The sequence below is a fragment of the Typha angustifolia genome, chromosome 15 (genome assembly GCF_048772165.1).
Source record: "Typha angustifolia cultivar Huaian chromosome 15, ASM4877216v1, whole genome shotgun sequence".
NCBI lineage: Eukaryota > Viridiplantae > Streptophyta > Magnoliopsida > Poales > Typhaceae > Typha > Typha angustifolia.
This window is the reverse complement of record NC_133253.1, coordinates 18,941,605-18,956,829: the sequence shown is the minus strand read 5'-3', so window position 1 is coordinate 18,956,829 and position 15,225 is coordinate 18,941,605. Positions and strand designations below refer to the sequence as shown.

Below are 15,225 nucleotides of genomic sequence, written 5' to 3'. Positions count from 1 at the left end.
CTTGTTTATAAATAAATTACATAACAACCAAGGAAGAGGTATCAAACTCTAACGATTCAAAGTTACAACTATAATGCATGATAACAAACATTGGAGGTAGAGCTACAACTCAGTGAACACATCCCCATCATTTAAATATAATACACACTACTAAAAATGAAAGGAAAACATAAGGCACAAGAGATTAGAAAAATAATAATAATAATAATAATAATCTAGTCGTCGAGAAGAATACATGTGTAAAAAGACGCCACCACTCTAGCAACTTTTATCGCGACCTCTGGCGACCTAGGCAAAGCGGCAAAGGAAAGGGAGAGGGAGAGGGAGGAGGCGGACGCCGACGCCGACGGCGACGGCATGGGTATTGGGAAGATGCCTCTCACATAAGAGAAGATAGAAAACCTAGGAGAGAGGGTCTGCTAGTGTCGTTGCATCTCACTCCGTAATTTAGGTGGCAGTATCAGCCCATTATGTCATTTGTGATTCTGATGTCTTGTTAGATCCCCTACTAAGTGTGATATTCAAAATAGTGGTGAGCGTTTGGAGGTTGGTAGAAAATCATGAAGTTGCCTAAAATCATAAAAGGGTAAATGTTTATAATGGCATCCAACCAGGATGGAGAGAGCTACTGGATATACAATATCACGCATGCGCTTTCTTTAATTTGATGATAGGACGATTAAGATCGTACGCAGAAAGGACTAGTCTTCTTTGTCTGATGGTGATACTCTTTTCTTTTTCTCTTTTCAAAGGAAAAAAGTTGTTCTTTGTTCTCAGAGTAAACTCCGTCTTTCCCTCTTTTTCTATTCTTTTTTACTTAAAGAGAGGGACAGGTTTAATATGATAGGTAATAGAAGAATCCTTTCCTGGTTCCTATTCATGAAAAGGGCAACTTTTAGGAAACCCAAGGATAAATCTGCAGATCTGGAGTTAAGACTCATCTAGTATTTCTAAATACAAGAGCAACGGTTCTCTTGGGAAGAATATATCTACTTACCCCACGAAACTTCATATGTGACATTTGATAGAACTCATTCTACTAAAAGCTTCCAATAACCACATTAACCAAATTATTCTTCTTTTAGAGAAATTTAAAAAAAAAACCTGATAATTAACAATGAAGAAAATCCCGACAACTTTTGTAGCCATGGGACTTTAATTTCCCATGGCGTTGAAGATTTGATACAAGGTCACATATCGGAAAGCAGCCAAATATATCAGCTGTACTCCATGTGTACAACCGAAAGTCCCCAAAGCCAATACAAACCACGCCTTACACTTCCACCTCTCTCATCTCATAAAACTTTAAAATCGAACTGTTCCTCCTAAGATTGCTCAAGCAAAGGCCTGAATGGGTGAATGATTAGCTTTGCCGTACCTTTGTGTCGTAACTCGTGCTAGTGGAGATATAGGTGGTACACCAAATTTATATAGCTAATGCAGCCTTAGGGCATAGGCAGACATGGGAGCAGAGAGCTGCTCTGTGAAAGTCCCATTCTTACACCAATTCCGGTGCAAAGATTCCTCAATCTTCCTAAAGTGATCCTTGAAGTCGGACTTTGTCGAGGTCTTGATCAGGCCTCAGTGATAGTCATGCCAGCTCCATTAGCATTGACTGTTTTTGGGGGAACTGTAGCACAAAAAGGATTGAATGATACCTACTAAAGATACGAGAAGGCTGATGCCTTTCTCTGAACAATTGTACAAGAGCGTTCAACTTTTGCTCTTTGCACTGTGGAGTTTGGAGGAGTTGTTATTGCATGCACTCCTCAGGTGCAGAGTAAAGAGTGTTACAGTACTGATGCAAACATGAATGGAAGAACGGGTGATTGCGATCATTCGGTCAGTAAAGTGTCTTTACTGTTGTGATCGATAGATCTTCACGGTGGAATCATGTCCAAGATATCTTTGTAAATCTTCGAATAATGCAAAGCTTGATGAAGAGCTCATTTTTGCTGCTAAATATTTCTCGAAGGTATCTGCACATGAATTTAATCTGCCAGCCAACAACCAGAGTGAGATTATATGATAGCATGAGATCTCTACTTGAAGAACAATTATCGTGTAACGGGAGATTTTACCCAGCTTGACAGGTTTACATGCGTACAGATAAATACAAGGAAAATAAAGAAAAAGAATGTCACGCTTCCATCTCATCCTGCAGTAGGATCTCATATATATCAGTACGAATGTGCAATTCTTTGTCACGCATAACTTCCTGAAGATCTGATAGCTCCTTCACAGTCAAAATTGAGCTTAATTTCTGGAATCCATCAAGCCATAACCTTTTAGACCTGAAAAACCAAGTGGGCAAAATCAAAATGCATTAGAAGTCCACAATGAGAGGAGTGAACCAATTTTTTAATCCAAAATTAATATGATAGTCTACTAACCGTACCAAGAGAGTGATGATAAAGAATAACCAGAGCAGACACAACAAAGAAAAAAAAGGTCGTCTACAGCAAGAACAACTATATATATAGTAAGAGCATTTCCAATATCTGTTGCAGATAAATAACCACTTGTCTATTGCAGGGAAACCTAAACACAAATAATAAATAGCATTTCATCATTTTCAAATCCTACAAGCCAGAGTCATACCACGGACAAGCATGAATAGCTCTGAAGAGAACTCTTCTTGCAGCAGAAGGATTACACGCTATGTCTGCCTCGTACGCCAGGTAGCAACGCCATAAGAGAACTGACTTCTGCAATTTCTCATCTGCTAAAGCTCTCTCAAACAGCCCGTGAATCCTATGCTGTGATCCAGCTTTATCCCATTCAAAAGACAAGGCAAAAAGCCACACAATTACAGATGGATTTCTGGGAAGCATGAGATAAAATCAGTATGATTCCAAACAAGAATCCTCGAAAATGGCAAGAATAAAATTATATTATCACAGATAATTTAAGAAAAACATAGGAAAACATTGTAACAAATTGAGCATTGAATTCCCAATGTAGATCCACAGCCGATCTGGCAGTTTCCACTGACACTTTTAATTGTGCATGCTAAAAACTTATGCAGGCTCAAAATAATATGAAGCAAAGAGTAATTGATTTGCAACTAAGTGACCATCAAAAGGATTAGCTAGCTTGAAGAGAACATTATCAAAGAGACAACCAATGATTAACTTATGATTCCATGATTCCGTCAAATACACGCATTAGCTATTATGCAGTAAAATTCTAGTGACTGAAAAAATATCATCAAACAAGAAGATCAGAACATAGATAGCAGTTTAAATATCAAAATATTATTTAACATCAAAAAGTGGATGAGTGAGCAGATGATAACCATTCTAACATTAACCTTCTGTGCCAAAGTTATTGTCAAGCACTTAGATAGGTGAATTTTCTGCCTTAGAGCCAAAATAGCATTTAGTGGAGAAAACAGAAACCGTCCAAATTATTAGAGATCTCAAATGGCTAGAGATAAGACTCTAGAGATAAGAGGGCAAGTATTAATAACATTCTCTCAACATTGAGGCAAATATGCGCATTGTAAAGATTCACAATTGAACTTTTGTATGCCATGAAATCATTCATTTGATTGACCTTCTTATGCAACACAAGAATTTGTCTAAGCCAAAGATCTATTTAAAAAGAAATTTGCCTACAAGATAATAACAAACGAAAAAAGTTGGAATTTGTCTCTGTGTAACAGATGCTTCTATACAGTAATTATTGGAAAGAACAAAAAGAATAATATGAAAGAAAAGCAACCAAGCTTTTCTAAGCTAATATCCAGCTGAAGCTTAAGTAAATAAGCGCTCTAAGAGATGAAAGACGAATTTACCTTCGACTACATTTGTCAAACATAAGACGAACTCTGTTGGGAACAGAATAAAGGCAACTTAATTCTAACATCGCTGTAAAAGTTTTAGGATTGTAAGGATATATTTGCAACCCTTGTGTTATGCTCCTCCACGTCCTTGAGAACCTCATCTGTTTAAGATTCTTCTGGAGCATTCCAATGTAATAAACCCACAAGGATTCCAGTTCCAAGCTATAACATCTTCTATCTGAGGAAACACTTATGTTAGCCAACAGGGGAGCTCGAGAAGTGGACCATTACATAAATATACAATTGCAAAAAGAACACTACTGACCTGGAAGTGCCATTGTAAATGCCTCCTCTATAATTTCAAGACCAGCAGAGCAACTAGAAGTCAAGGATTCAAACAAAGAAGCCGAGAAAATGAGAGCAATAGAGTGTTCTTTTATAACACCACGAGCCCATGTGGATCGTAAGCTTTTAATTTGCTCTTTGAACCCTTGGCGTGCTCTCAATATTTGAGGACTTGATGCTGCACACTTAAAAGGAGTGTACCTGGTATTGCTACCTAAACAGGATAAAATGTGGATGGCACGCTGCAAAGGCAACTCAATAGTGTTGTCTGAATTGGATGTTGTCATTTCTGTATCAGCATACCAGAAATAAAGAAGAGGAATGCTTTCTTGACGGTCCTGATCCACCAGTTTAAATGAAGACATGTTAATATTTTAATATTGATGACCAACAAGAGATGTTTTAAGAGGGTAGAAGATCAAGCTAGGAGAACCTGTTATTTAACATAGCAAAAACAAGCCACAACTCAAAAAAAGCTAAAGTATTTCAACAAGCTCAATGGAACCATAAGAGATCCATAGGCTTCAATAGAAACTTGCCAAGTGGCAGGACTTAATGAAGAGGCAAGACAAAGTAAAATGTCAGTTAGAAGCAATACAAGAAGCTAACTGAACAATACCTAATCCACATAGGGATTACTGACTGACAGAGAACACATGCATTTCACAAAAGAAAAAAAAAAATCTCATTTCACTTTTATTTATTTTTGGAAAAAAAAAACTTGGCTGAAAGATGATAACTGCAAAATTGGTTTTGAACTACAAAACAAGAAGCAAAGTACTCTACACTACCTTTGACTGACTACATTGTCCACCAAGAGCTAGGATGCATCAACCAAAAAAAAGCAGGGAATAATGATGACGGTATAATATGAAAATCAAGATTTGGACACTGTATCATGTGGACACAGATGAATAAAGAACAAAATAAGAGAGTGATGAAAAGTAATACTATAGGACACAACCATAGATTATGTCATAAAAATTAAGCAAGTTTCTAGGTCAGTTACAGTTCATATTGATTGTCTGTTGGTTCGAACAGTAACAACATGAAGTTAAGGTAGATTCATAGGGTGAAATATGTCAGATCAACGACAAATGACTGGCAGAATCATTAATGCTTTAATGGGCTTTCAAAAGCTAGAAAAAGAAAAAATAGAAGCACAGAAGGATATAGAATGACAAAGATATCCCAGCAAAGGTTGAACCCTTCATTTAACAATGTTTTTGATAGATAATACATATTTTGCTTCTCCTCCTAAATAGACAAAAAAAAAAAAAAGAAACTTATCCTGGTTTTAAAAACCTTCCACCAGAGATGTTGATAACTCATTGTGTGTCCAATCACATCAAGTCACTTACCTGCAAAAAGTTCAGCATTACAAAAACTTCCGCTAAATAATCATCCAAGGCAATAGACTTCTTGCATGCATCCTTATGGGTGCTTCATTACAAGTTGTTGCCTTCAGTTGGAAAAATCAGTTTACACTGGAGAATATTCCATTCGAGAATATATAGCATCTTGACAATCTATATGGGATAATTTCTATGATAACATGCTTTCAATATCTAATAACAAGCTGATACAAGCATTTTCAATTGTGTAATCTGACGCCAGTTAGAAGAGGCAGGCATTTTACAGTGAGGAGCATATTTTAACAGAAGACTTGAGTATAGTAATTCATAAGACAATACTAGCATGCTGATAGAGTAAGACCATACCTTTGGAAGCCCATCAACAGATGATAAAGCCATGTCAAATATCTTCCTTGCAAGCTCTATGTTCCCATGAGTGGCCTCTCTTCGCGCATATATGCCGCAAAGTAACAAATCCTTTCATGTAAGAAAATTGGCAGACAATATCAGAAAGAGGTTAGCCATTACAATAACCTGACAACTTTAAGATAATCTGGTTGAAATTAATGTTTCATAAGATGATAGATTTTCAAGGGAGTCCACAGCTGAATTCTACTCACAATGAGGGAAAGAAGAGGGCCAGAGGCACAGTAAACAAAGATTAAAGGAGCAGGCTTCCAAGTTTTGATGGAATAGTGGGCTAGGGAAGATGGCCTACTTGAGTGGAAGCAGATAAGCACTGCAGTAGGCAGAAAGTGGAAAGAGATGGAATAAGAAGAGGCAGGAGGAGAGGACAGCAGATACAGGTCACCAGATCTGACTGCCTATTGTAAGAGGCCAAAGATAGTGATTGTGGAGGTTGATTGGCCAGGGAAAAACAAAGAAAAAGAGGGGATGAAGAAGCTTGGGAAAAAAAAAGCGGCGGTGTTTTGAAAGAGAAGGCAACAAGATAAACTTAAAAGTTAAAACATCCCTTTTGATGACGGTCCCAGCAGAAGAGAACGAAATTAGCATATAAGATTGTAATATGCATTTAATGAACAAGAAAATACATGTTCCATGCACTAGGCAGCAAGCTTCCTACAGAATATCTGGCCTATCTGAAAGACTGTAACATGACTGACTAACCATCACATTCAGTTCCAAAAGCCATTAAAATTGTCCATGAAACCCTAAGATCAAAGGATACGTTGGCAAATAATATAAGGCAACATGCATCAATGCTTTAAACCATGCATAGGTTTCAAAATGTGCAAATGGTTAACCTACTTTATAAAGCTCTATGAACACTAATAGCAAAAATTTCCCCAGAAAGTATATCTCCAAAAATCATGCATGAACTATAATGGCAAAGACTACAAGACCATATAAAATCAAAATGTAAAAAAGGAAAAAAAATCACTGAAGGTAACCATTTTACAATAACAGTCGTCTGTTTACTTCCATTAGATGGAAGAGAGCATAACATATAAAAGAGAATTTCAACAACAGTGACAGAGAATCAGAGATGATGTAATAGAGTGGAAAGAACATATCAATGCATACAAACATGACCGTTTTCCAAGAGTACCTGCCGATCTTTTTTCAGTAGGATTTTAGCTAATGCTCGTGATGGATTAACTGAGCAAGATGAATAATTCATTTGAGTCACCAACTTTTCTTCGGCAATGAGAACAGCTTCTTCCAACATATGATAACGTGGGAAGACATCAAGACAGAGCAATATCGCATTGCGTACAAATTCAATCATCTTAGTACTAATTGAAAAATCTTTTGACCTGTCCAACAGAGATTCCAGTATACGATGACTAGAAGAAACTTCATTCCTGTTTACTAGCTCCGAAACAACTTTTAGATGATCTAATATAGGATCTGGCAGAATCTCTAAACTGAGAATCAAATCAATCCAACTTGGTTTGTTCGTACATGTCCTGAAAGGTAAATGTCGCAGTAAAAAAAAAGTGAGAAACCTATAAATAATTATTGATGCTAATGCTCAAGAAAGCACAAACATATAAAGTGAAAATGTAAGCAAGTAATCAGAATAACCAAGGCTTCACTCTTTCCATTCTTTAATACTTTCTCTTCAACTCTCTATTGAACTGACTTTGTGTATCTTCATTTTCTCGCACTTATCACTCTCATGTATGCTCCATTGCTCCATTGCTCCATTGTCCTCCCTCCTTTATGATAAGATCTCCCCTTCCCCATTACTTATGCATTGATCTTGAATTACCTAATTTCTCCCCCTACTCCTTTCTTTTCCCTATGCTAAACAAATGCTACACTTTCCAATGGTTTATTTGGTCCTCTTATTTGTAAATGGCTGAAATCATATCCTGTAAAAATTAGAACACTTCCTAAACTTCATTGAATCTCTTATAGTCTTAAAGACTGATCTTTAAGTTCATTAAACAGATTTCTTTGTTTATTTCCCATATCTTTATTTGGTTTGATTCATGAATTGAAGAGATGCATTCATTCTTGAGAACCAGATTATGCTTAAATTTCTTATAGAAGCTATTCTTGACATATGAACCTATAGTTGTAGTTGCAATATTGGGACTAAAGGTAAAAATAGGTCTGAAATCCAGCTAAAAGTATATCCTTAAAACTCAAACCATATGATGGAATCAAGATTATGCAAGCTTAAGCAATGCTAATCATACAAAAGCCGTGCTATGTTTCAATTACTGTGATATCATACTTAGGTAAAATCAAAGAGGAGACTAATATAGGGATATTTAAGCTTCATTCATTAACCATAAAACAGCAAAGTCTTATGCTACATGAACCTAACTAATATAAGGATGCCCATGATTATCCCCCTTTTCCTTAAAAAAGTTTCTCCTTTTCTACATAAGGCCCATTTGGAAACAGGTGCATTAGAGACCCAACACACTTATCAGAAAAATGTGCATGTTTAAGACAGTCGATGGTTCTTCGTACATTGATCCTCCAAATATGCAAACTTGATGGTGTAAAGATTAGTTCCCATTAATTGATGAGGCACGATATGATTCAATGATGATAGCAAAAGGATGCTATTGAATTTCACTACCCCTGTATCACAAAGGCTTCCGTTTATGCAAAGTTTCAGCCACTAAATTACTCTTAAAAATTGTAGATACCTTAAAATCTTAGACAGTTGGTTATAAACTTAGAGAAGAATAAATAAAAGCTAAAAGTGACAAAATCACTAATGCTAAAGCTCTCTTTGATACAAGATAAAAGTTAGATAGAACAACTAAACTTTTTGATTAATTACCAAAAAGACAAAGCATTAATCTTCCAATATCAAGCTTTGTAACAAAGAAAATTAGAGTCAAAAGTGTCAAACGAGTTATATTTTCAGCTATTCACACAAATGTATATTAAGGATTAATTTAAAAGTGGGCTAGAATCAAATAGATAAGGATTAAAGAAATTACCATTGAGAAATTTTGCCACCATAAAAATCAATGAACTGGCACACTAAAGATAAACGAGCCTCTGCTGATGACAAAGAGAATAAGTAATCATTCACATCTTCAAATGAAATCACCCTTGAAAGTTGCTCGTTGCCTTCTCGATCAAAACCATCATCAGACTCAAGGGGCACTGATTTCCGAGGTTGAAATAAACATGCATATTGAGGGCAATGAAGAAAATTAGGCATGTCAGATTGGAACAAAAGTAATCAACTAAACCATGAAAAAAGTATCAAAAAAGAATCGGTTACCAGAATGTTCACGAACAGGCATCCACTGCTTTTTTGCCCTTGATAATTCCTCCGAAGACCATTTATTCCAAGTTTTTGCATCTTTAACCTCACTACTAGATTCAACATCTACATTGACTCCTAGCTTTTTAAGCAATGATTCGACATCATCATTTAGTGCAGTGTCATCACTACTGATGTTATCATCATTTCCATCACCTTCTATTAATTTATCTGGCTCTTCACTTGTTTCACTCTTCCTTGAAGGGTTAAACCAACCACTCCAGCCTCCTAGTCCAGTTTCTTGTGGGATTTCCTGTGTAAACACTTTTTGCCTACTCTCATCCTTTTCTAACCACTTAGACCACCCAATTGCTCCATCTTCTCCAATCCTCGCACCATCACTATTCCAGAAGTGCTCAAAGAGTCTTTGTTTGCTGTGTGATGTGAGAAGTAGGGTTGGGCAAAACAAGCTGTACTCTAATTCAGCTTGAAATAATCCTGTTGCTAATTCTTGGTAGCCGGTTTGCCACTCAAACCTGCAAAGACTTAGAAATATATCTACCAGACCAGTTTCTAGCTGAACTAGAGAGGATTCCTTAGTTTGAGAATCCTGCATTAGAGTTCACAAAAAGAAGTTAAAAGAAAAGGAAAATGGAAACTGCAACATTGACATTGCAATTTGCAAATCCCTAGAAACTGTAAACGGCTACTTAATTACAAAAAAGTCTTTTCCTCATATAGTCATGAACCAAAAAATGTACGGAAGTGGAAAAGAATGAATGGAACCAACAAATGAGATTGTAGAACATAAGGAGATCTCGTTCTGGTAATAAAAAGGTTTCTCCACTTATACAAGCTAAAGAAAAGAAAGCCGCTGCAAGAAAAGGAAAATAAAAAAGTTTAACAGAGAAAAGCAAAACTAATGGAAGAAACCAGAGTAAATCAAATCAATCACATATTTAAAATCTCAAATCAAGCTGCTTACAACCATTCAACCTATGCAACTAGAAGTACAACATTAATAATTAGAAGCCCATTCAAACAGAAAATCCTGCCAGGAGGCACATTATAGTTAAGGTATGATTTGATTTTTTTTAACTCAGGTATGAGGACTCAGCCTCCGAACATGACAACAACACTGTAATCCAACATTCTCACTAGAACTCCAGAGCTTTCCATAGCATGCACTGACTTTTATTTTTCTGCTTTGGCATCAGAGTTTTGCAAGTCCACATCCATCAATACATAAATTTTTAATAGATTTCAACATTTTAGCTGAAATCAAGGCAAGTTCAGGGTAAAAGGAGGAAGGACAGCAACATCTATTCCTAGAGGATTTCAGTTAAAAGAACATTGGAGACTATGGCAGGCTTAGAAATCAAGGCAAGTTCAGGATAAAAGGAGGAAGGACGGCTACCAAGGGCAGCAACATCTAGAGGATTTCAGTTAAAAAAAACATTGGAGACTATATCAGGCTTCATATCAATCTGAGAGATGAGATCTCATGCCCTAAACAAGAGGCATGACAACATGGTCGAGTGTCATTAGGAAAGCAGAAAGGGTTTAACACACATTGAATGGAAGAATATTAAAAGGAGACAGCGAGTGCACAAGGAGAACTAGAAGAGCAAGCTGTCAAAAGCATTATAGAGAGAAGTACATACTGCATCAGTTCAATTTGCCATAATTTCTTATACTGCAGAAATTGCTCCTTTTTTTCTTGAAAGAGTGAGCATAAACATTTACATATACTGGTAAAGCCTGGCCTGATAAGAGGGTGCTTAGACAATATCTGCTTGTAGCCAAGAATAACATGGTAAATTTCCCAGTCTGTTGCAGCGGCTAGACCATTATCCAATTGACAGCAGTTTGGCAGTCGCCGAATAGCCATGCTGCGGCGTTCGGGAAAAGCTTGGAAAGCTCCTCCAAACCAGCCAAAATGGCCGGAGCTTCTGCTTTATAGAATAAAATGAATTTATAGAAAACTGCTCATGCTGAAGAGCTTAACCCAAGTCTAGTTGTCAAAAGCTAACAACTACCTAATTTATAATAAAATGAGATTTAATGAACTCATAGGTCATAACAACTAAAGTTATGCACAGATCTAGTTTTTGTGGACCAACCTAAAATTGTTCTTGAGAGCACATGCTCTCCACCATATGCTACAACTTTTGCAACCAGTTTTCAAAATATCTCATTAAGAGACAAAATTACCACTTTCCCCAGGAAGTAAAAGTAAACAGAACACTAAAGTTATGTGGAAAAACCATTAAATAAAACCATGAGAAGAGTATATACCAGCAAAGTATTCCTGGTAAATTATTTTTGGGCCTTATTCAAAGCACTGTTAAAGGTACTATGCATATCCACCTAGAGTTCTGATCAAGAAGGAAATAAATCATTTACCATGTTTATGAACTTCTTCGATGGACAGCTAAAGAGAAGTTTATGGTGCCTAGTAGAATATAAGTTAAGCAGAAAATCTTCCGAAAAGAAGATACATGTCATCAAAAAAAGGGAATACTGGTAAGACATATCTGAAAGAGAAGATAGAAATGAAAAATGGAACCTGCCTACTCAGTTTGTCGCAAGCTGAAGATAAAGCTTGGATAGCATAAGCATAACTCTTCCTTATCTCTGAGACCTTGAACCGGGAGAACTCGCCTTGGCAAACAAGTAAATACTCCTTCCATAATTTAGAACTATCAGAATGTTGCATCAGTACTTTCTCCCATTTTGCCAAGAGATTATCAATGCCATCCCTGTCCCTATAAGACTTCAAAAGAGAAATTAGCAAGTCTTCGCTGTCTGGATTAAGCTCCACAGCCTTCTCTAGTATACTGATCTTCTTTTCAATAGTTTGTAGGCGAGCAGCCTTTTGAGGTTGGCCACTTGCAATTTTGTCCTAGTTTAGAAAAAAAGGAATTCTTAATTAGTCCCCCCTAATATTCTCTGAGGAACTATAATTTATAGCAAATGTACTATAAATGAGGACCCTATAAAGACAGCATCACAATATAACCCGCAATAGACACCACGTGCCACCCTTGATATTAATGTCCATGTACCTGAAAATCAGCAAAGGCCAACCAGACTTTTTCATCATGAGGAAACTCCCTAGACATTTTGTTGAACTCCCTCGTCCTTCTAATTAATTCATCTTCCCAAGATTCCTCAATCTGTTCCTCTGATTTTGAAATATTGCCACCATTTTCAGCAAAAGAATGTGACTCTAAAGATACAAATTCTTCAGATACCACTGACGGAATCTTTTTCTCAATATTTTTCACATGCTTGAAACCCTTGTCTCGTTCTAGAGTCGCATATTTTACTGAATAATAGCGCCCTCCTGCTCTCATTTTGCTGTCGAGTGCATCTTGATCTTCATCTACATCCATTTGTGAAGCTGAAGGTCCCCAACGATACAACAGTTGGAAATTAAGACCAGACAATTTAATCGGATCTTGGCGCTTGTACCGTGCAATATCCATTCTGCAGTTTAGTTCTTACATTAGGACGTTCAATTGGAAACTAGTCAGCCCCAAATATATCAACTCTTTTGATCACAGATTGCAATAACTAGCAACTTGCACTTGTTTAATTACATGAAATAAGAAAAAGGTGAGAGATTAAATAACACTAGGATAACAACAGCAGATTTGCAATGCCTGTTGATATTTCAACCATATAAAGTAGTGAATACCAAATCAATCAGAAAAGAAAAACCAATATTCAAGATATTGTGCAGCACAGCGTCCGATGAGAAAATTGGCATTCTCACATAGCCTTGTGAATAGAATGAACAGAATCGGACCGAAATTATAATTTCAGTTCTGCTAAAATTCAGATACACTAAAATAAAACAAAGCGGAAAGAAGTGAACAGAATGAGATACAAGGATAAAAATAAGCCCTCAAACCCCCAAATGAAAGCATATGCTTCTACTCCGTTTGTCAAATGACGCCATTACCTGTTCAACTACACAGTATTGTTATAGTTAAAAGTAAATTGTTGAAGCTTAACTAGGATAAAGATATAGCCAGAATAACAACCAGGCCTACTAAGCTATAACAAACAAAAGAATGCATCCTACGAGAGTTGATGTATCTGAATAAACAATTCTTTGTCAACACAAACGCACCTGTAGAGACACCCGAAAGCCAAATTATCCCTATCCCCTCGGACATCAAAGTAGTAATCCTTCGCCGGCATCCTATCTGATCCCGCCCACGCTCGAATCCCCGACTTCCTCGAACCCCCATCGTCCACCCCCTCCTTCTCCCTCTTCCTCTTCTTCCTCCTCCTACTCCTCCTGTGCTTCCTATCCTCCTCAGAAGACGACGGAGAGGGCGAGGAAGGCACCAGATCATACGACCTCGGCCGCGCTTCAGGGGCTTCTACAGTGGGAGCATCGTCATCGGAGTCTGGACTCGCCAACTCGTGCCCTACGTCGCCAGAAGTAGCGCCAGGATCCGGCAAGGCGGATACATCGAAGGTGAAGCTGGGATTCGAGAGCCACTGGGGACCGTTGAAGGAGCTGGGGTTGGAGGAAGCGTTTGAAGAAAAGGGAAACAGGGGGAATAGAGAAGGGATTGAGGATTGAGGGTTCTGGGTATGGTTAGGGTCCTCTTCTCTTTCCCCCTCCTCATTTAGGGTTTCGCGGTGGTCGGATTCCGGTGACGGAGACGAAGCTTCTCGATCCATCGACTCCGGACTCGAAAGTTGCGCAGGCGGTGTGCAAGAGCCGAGAGTAGTATACTAGAATGTGGTTTTGTATGAGCCTTTCCCACGTGGACCGCACGTGCTTTCGCGCTAGCTTTAGCCGATGAGCTATGCCCGCTTCATGAACCCGGCCCAATTTGAGATCTCTGTTCTTTTGTAGGATCATAGTAAAATTCCAATAATAATAGATTAATAGTGCGTGCTAAGGTACCATCATGCATGTATCAATCGACTAATGCTAATAAGTAGTCTTGTTTAATACTCAGAGGCCACGTTAACTAGCACGACAGGGTCATTAGGCACGTCTAGCTCCTTAAGTAAAATAATTAAATAATTTTCTCTTAATAAACCAATTAATAGCAACAAAAGACTAATCCCGGACGATGACCAACCCAATTTAAGTTGAGGTTATAGCTTCTAAGTAAACATCCAAATGAATAATTCAACAAACTGTATATATTATAATATAGTTTTCGTTTATAATTCCGTTAAACAATCTAATGGTGGACCATAATAATTATTCCCGTAAAGCAAAGTAATTTTTATCAAAACAAACAAACAAAAATAAAGTAAAATCGAGGTCCGCAATTATTATTGGGACCTTCGAAATTGTCTAATCCAAACCCATGACTGTGACTTTTGTCACGACTCTATCTGTAACACCCCAAATTAAAAAAAAAAAAAAAAAAAAAAAAAAAAAAAAAAAAAAAAAAAAAAAAAAAAAAAAAAAAAAAAAAAAATCCTGACCGACGCACGTGCCGAGCACGTGCGTCGGCCTGCCACCCTCCCTCTTTCCTTTTCTTCTTCTCTTCCCTTCCTTGCCGTGCACGCCACCCTTCCCCCCATCTCCCTTATCCCTTCCTCCCCTCACCGCAGCCACTCTTCTTCTTCTCTCTCCCTCCCTCGTGGTCGCCGACAGCCGCCGACTCGCCGACTCCCCCCCTCCGGTAAACCCCCTTCTTTTCTTCCCTTTCTCCTTCCCCTCCTCGGCCTCGTGCTGTGCCGGACCGTTGCCGCCGCCGTCTCTGCGCGGCGCCGCCGCCTCGTGCCGTGCCGTGCCGCCGCTGTCTCTGCGCTGCGCCGCCGCCTCTGCGCTGCGTCGCCGCTGTCCCCGCGCTGCGCCGCCGGCCTCGTGCCGTGCCGCCGCAGCCCATCAGCCTCTCCACCTCCCCTTCGTCTCCTCCCTCGGTTGGGGAATATCGAGGGAGGGTAGGTGGGTGGGAGGGGGGTTTGTTAAACCCCCCGTGCCCTTCCCCTCCCCTTGGTGGGCTGCGGTCAGACGCAGCCCACCGAGCCCTTGGGTGGGCTGCGGT

The 15,225-nt window shown here is 38.4% G+C and overlaps 1 protein-coding gene across 1 annotated transcript; it reads right to left on the bottom strand.

Moving 5' to 3' along the window:
- Nucleotides 1-1,997: 1,997 nt before the first annotated feature.
- LOC140777256 (uncharacterized) lies at nt 1,998-13,923 on the bottom strand. Its single transcript, XM_073121243.1, has 11 exons — nt 13,332-13,923; nt 12,259-12,682; nt 11,760-12,095; nt 9,209-9,800; nt 8,919-9,087; nt 7,058-7,418; nt 5,854-5,964; nt 4,113-4,470; nt 3,800-4,025; nt 2,602-2,823; nt 1,998-2,294 (listed from the first exon to the last, which is right to left on the bottom strand). Exons 1-11 carry the CDS (start codon nt 13,892-13,894, stop codon nt 2,141-2,143), a joined length of 3,516 nt encoding a protein of 1,171 aa, XP_072977344.1. The 5' UTR covers nt 13,895-13,923; the 3' UTR covers nt 1,998-2,140.
- Between the last annotated feature and the right edge of the window lie 1,302 nt (nt 13,924-15,225).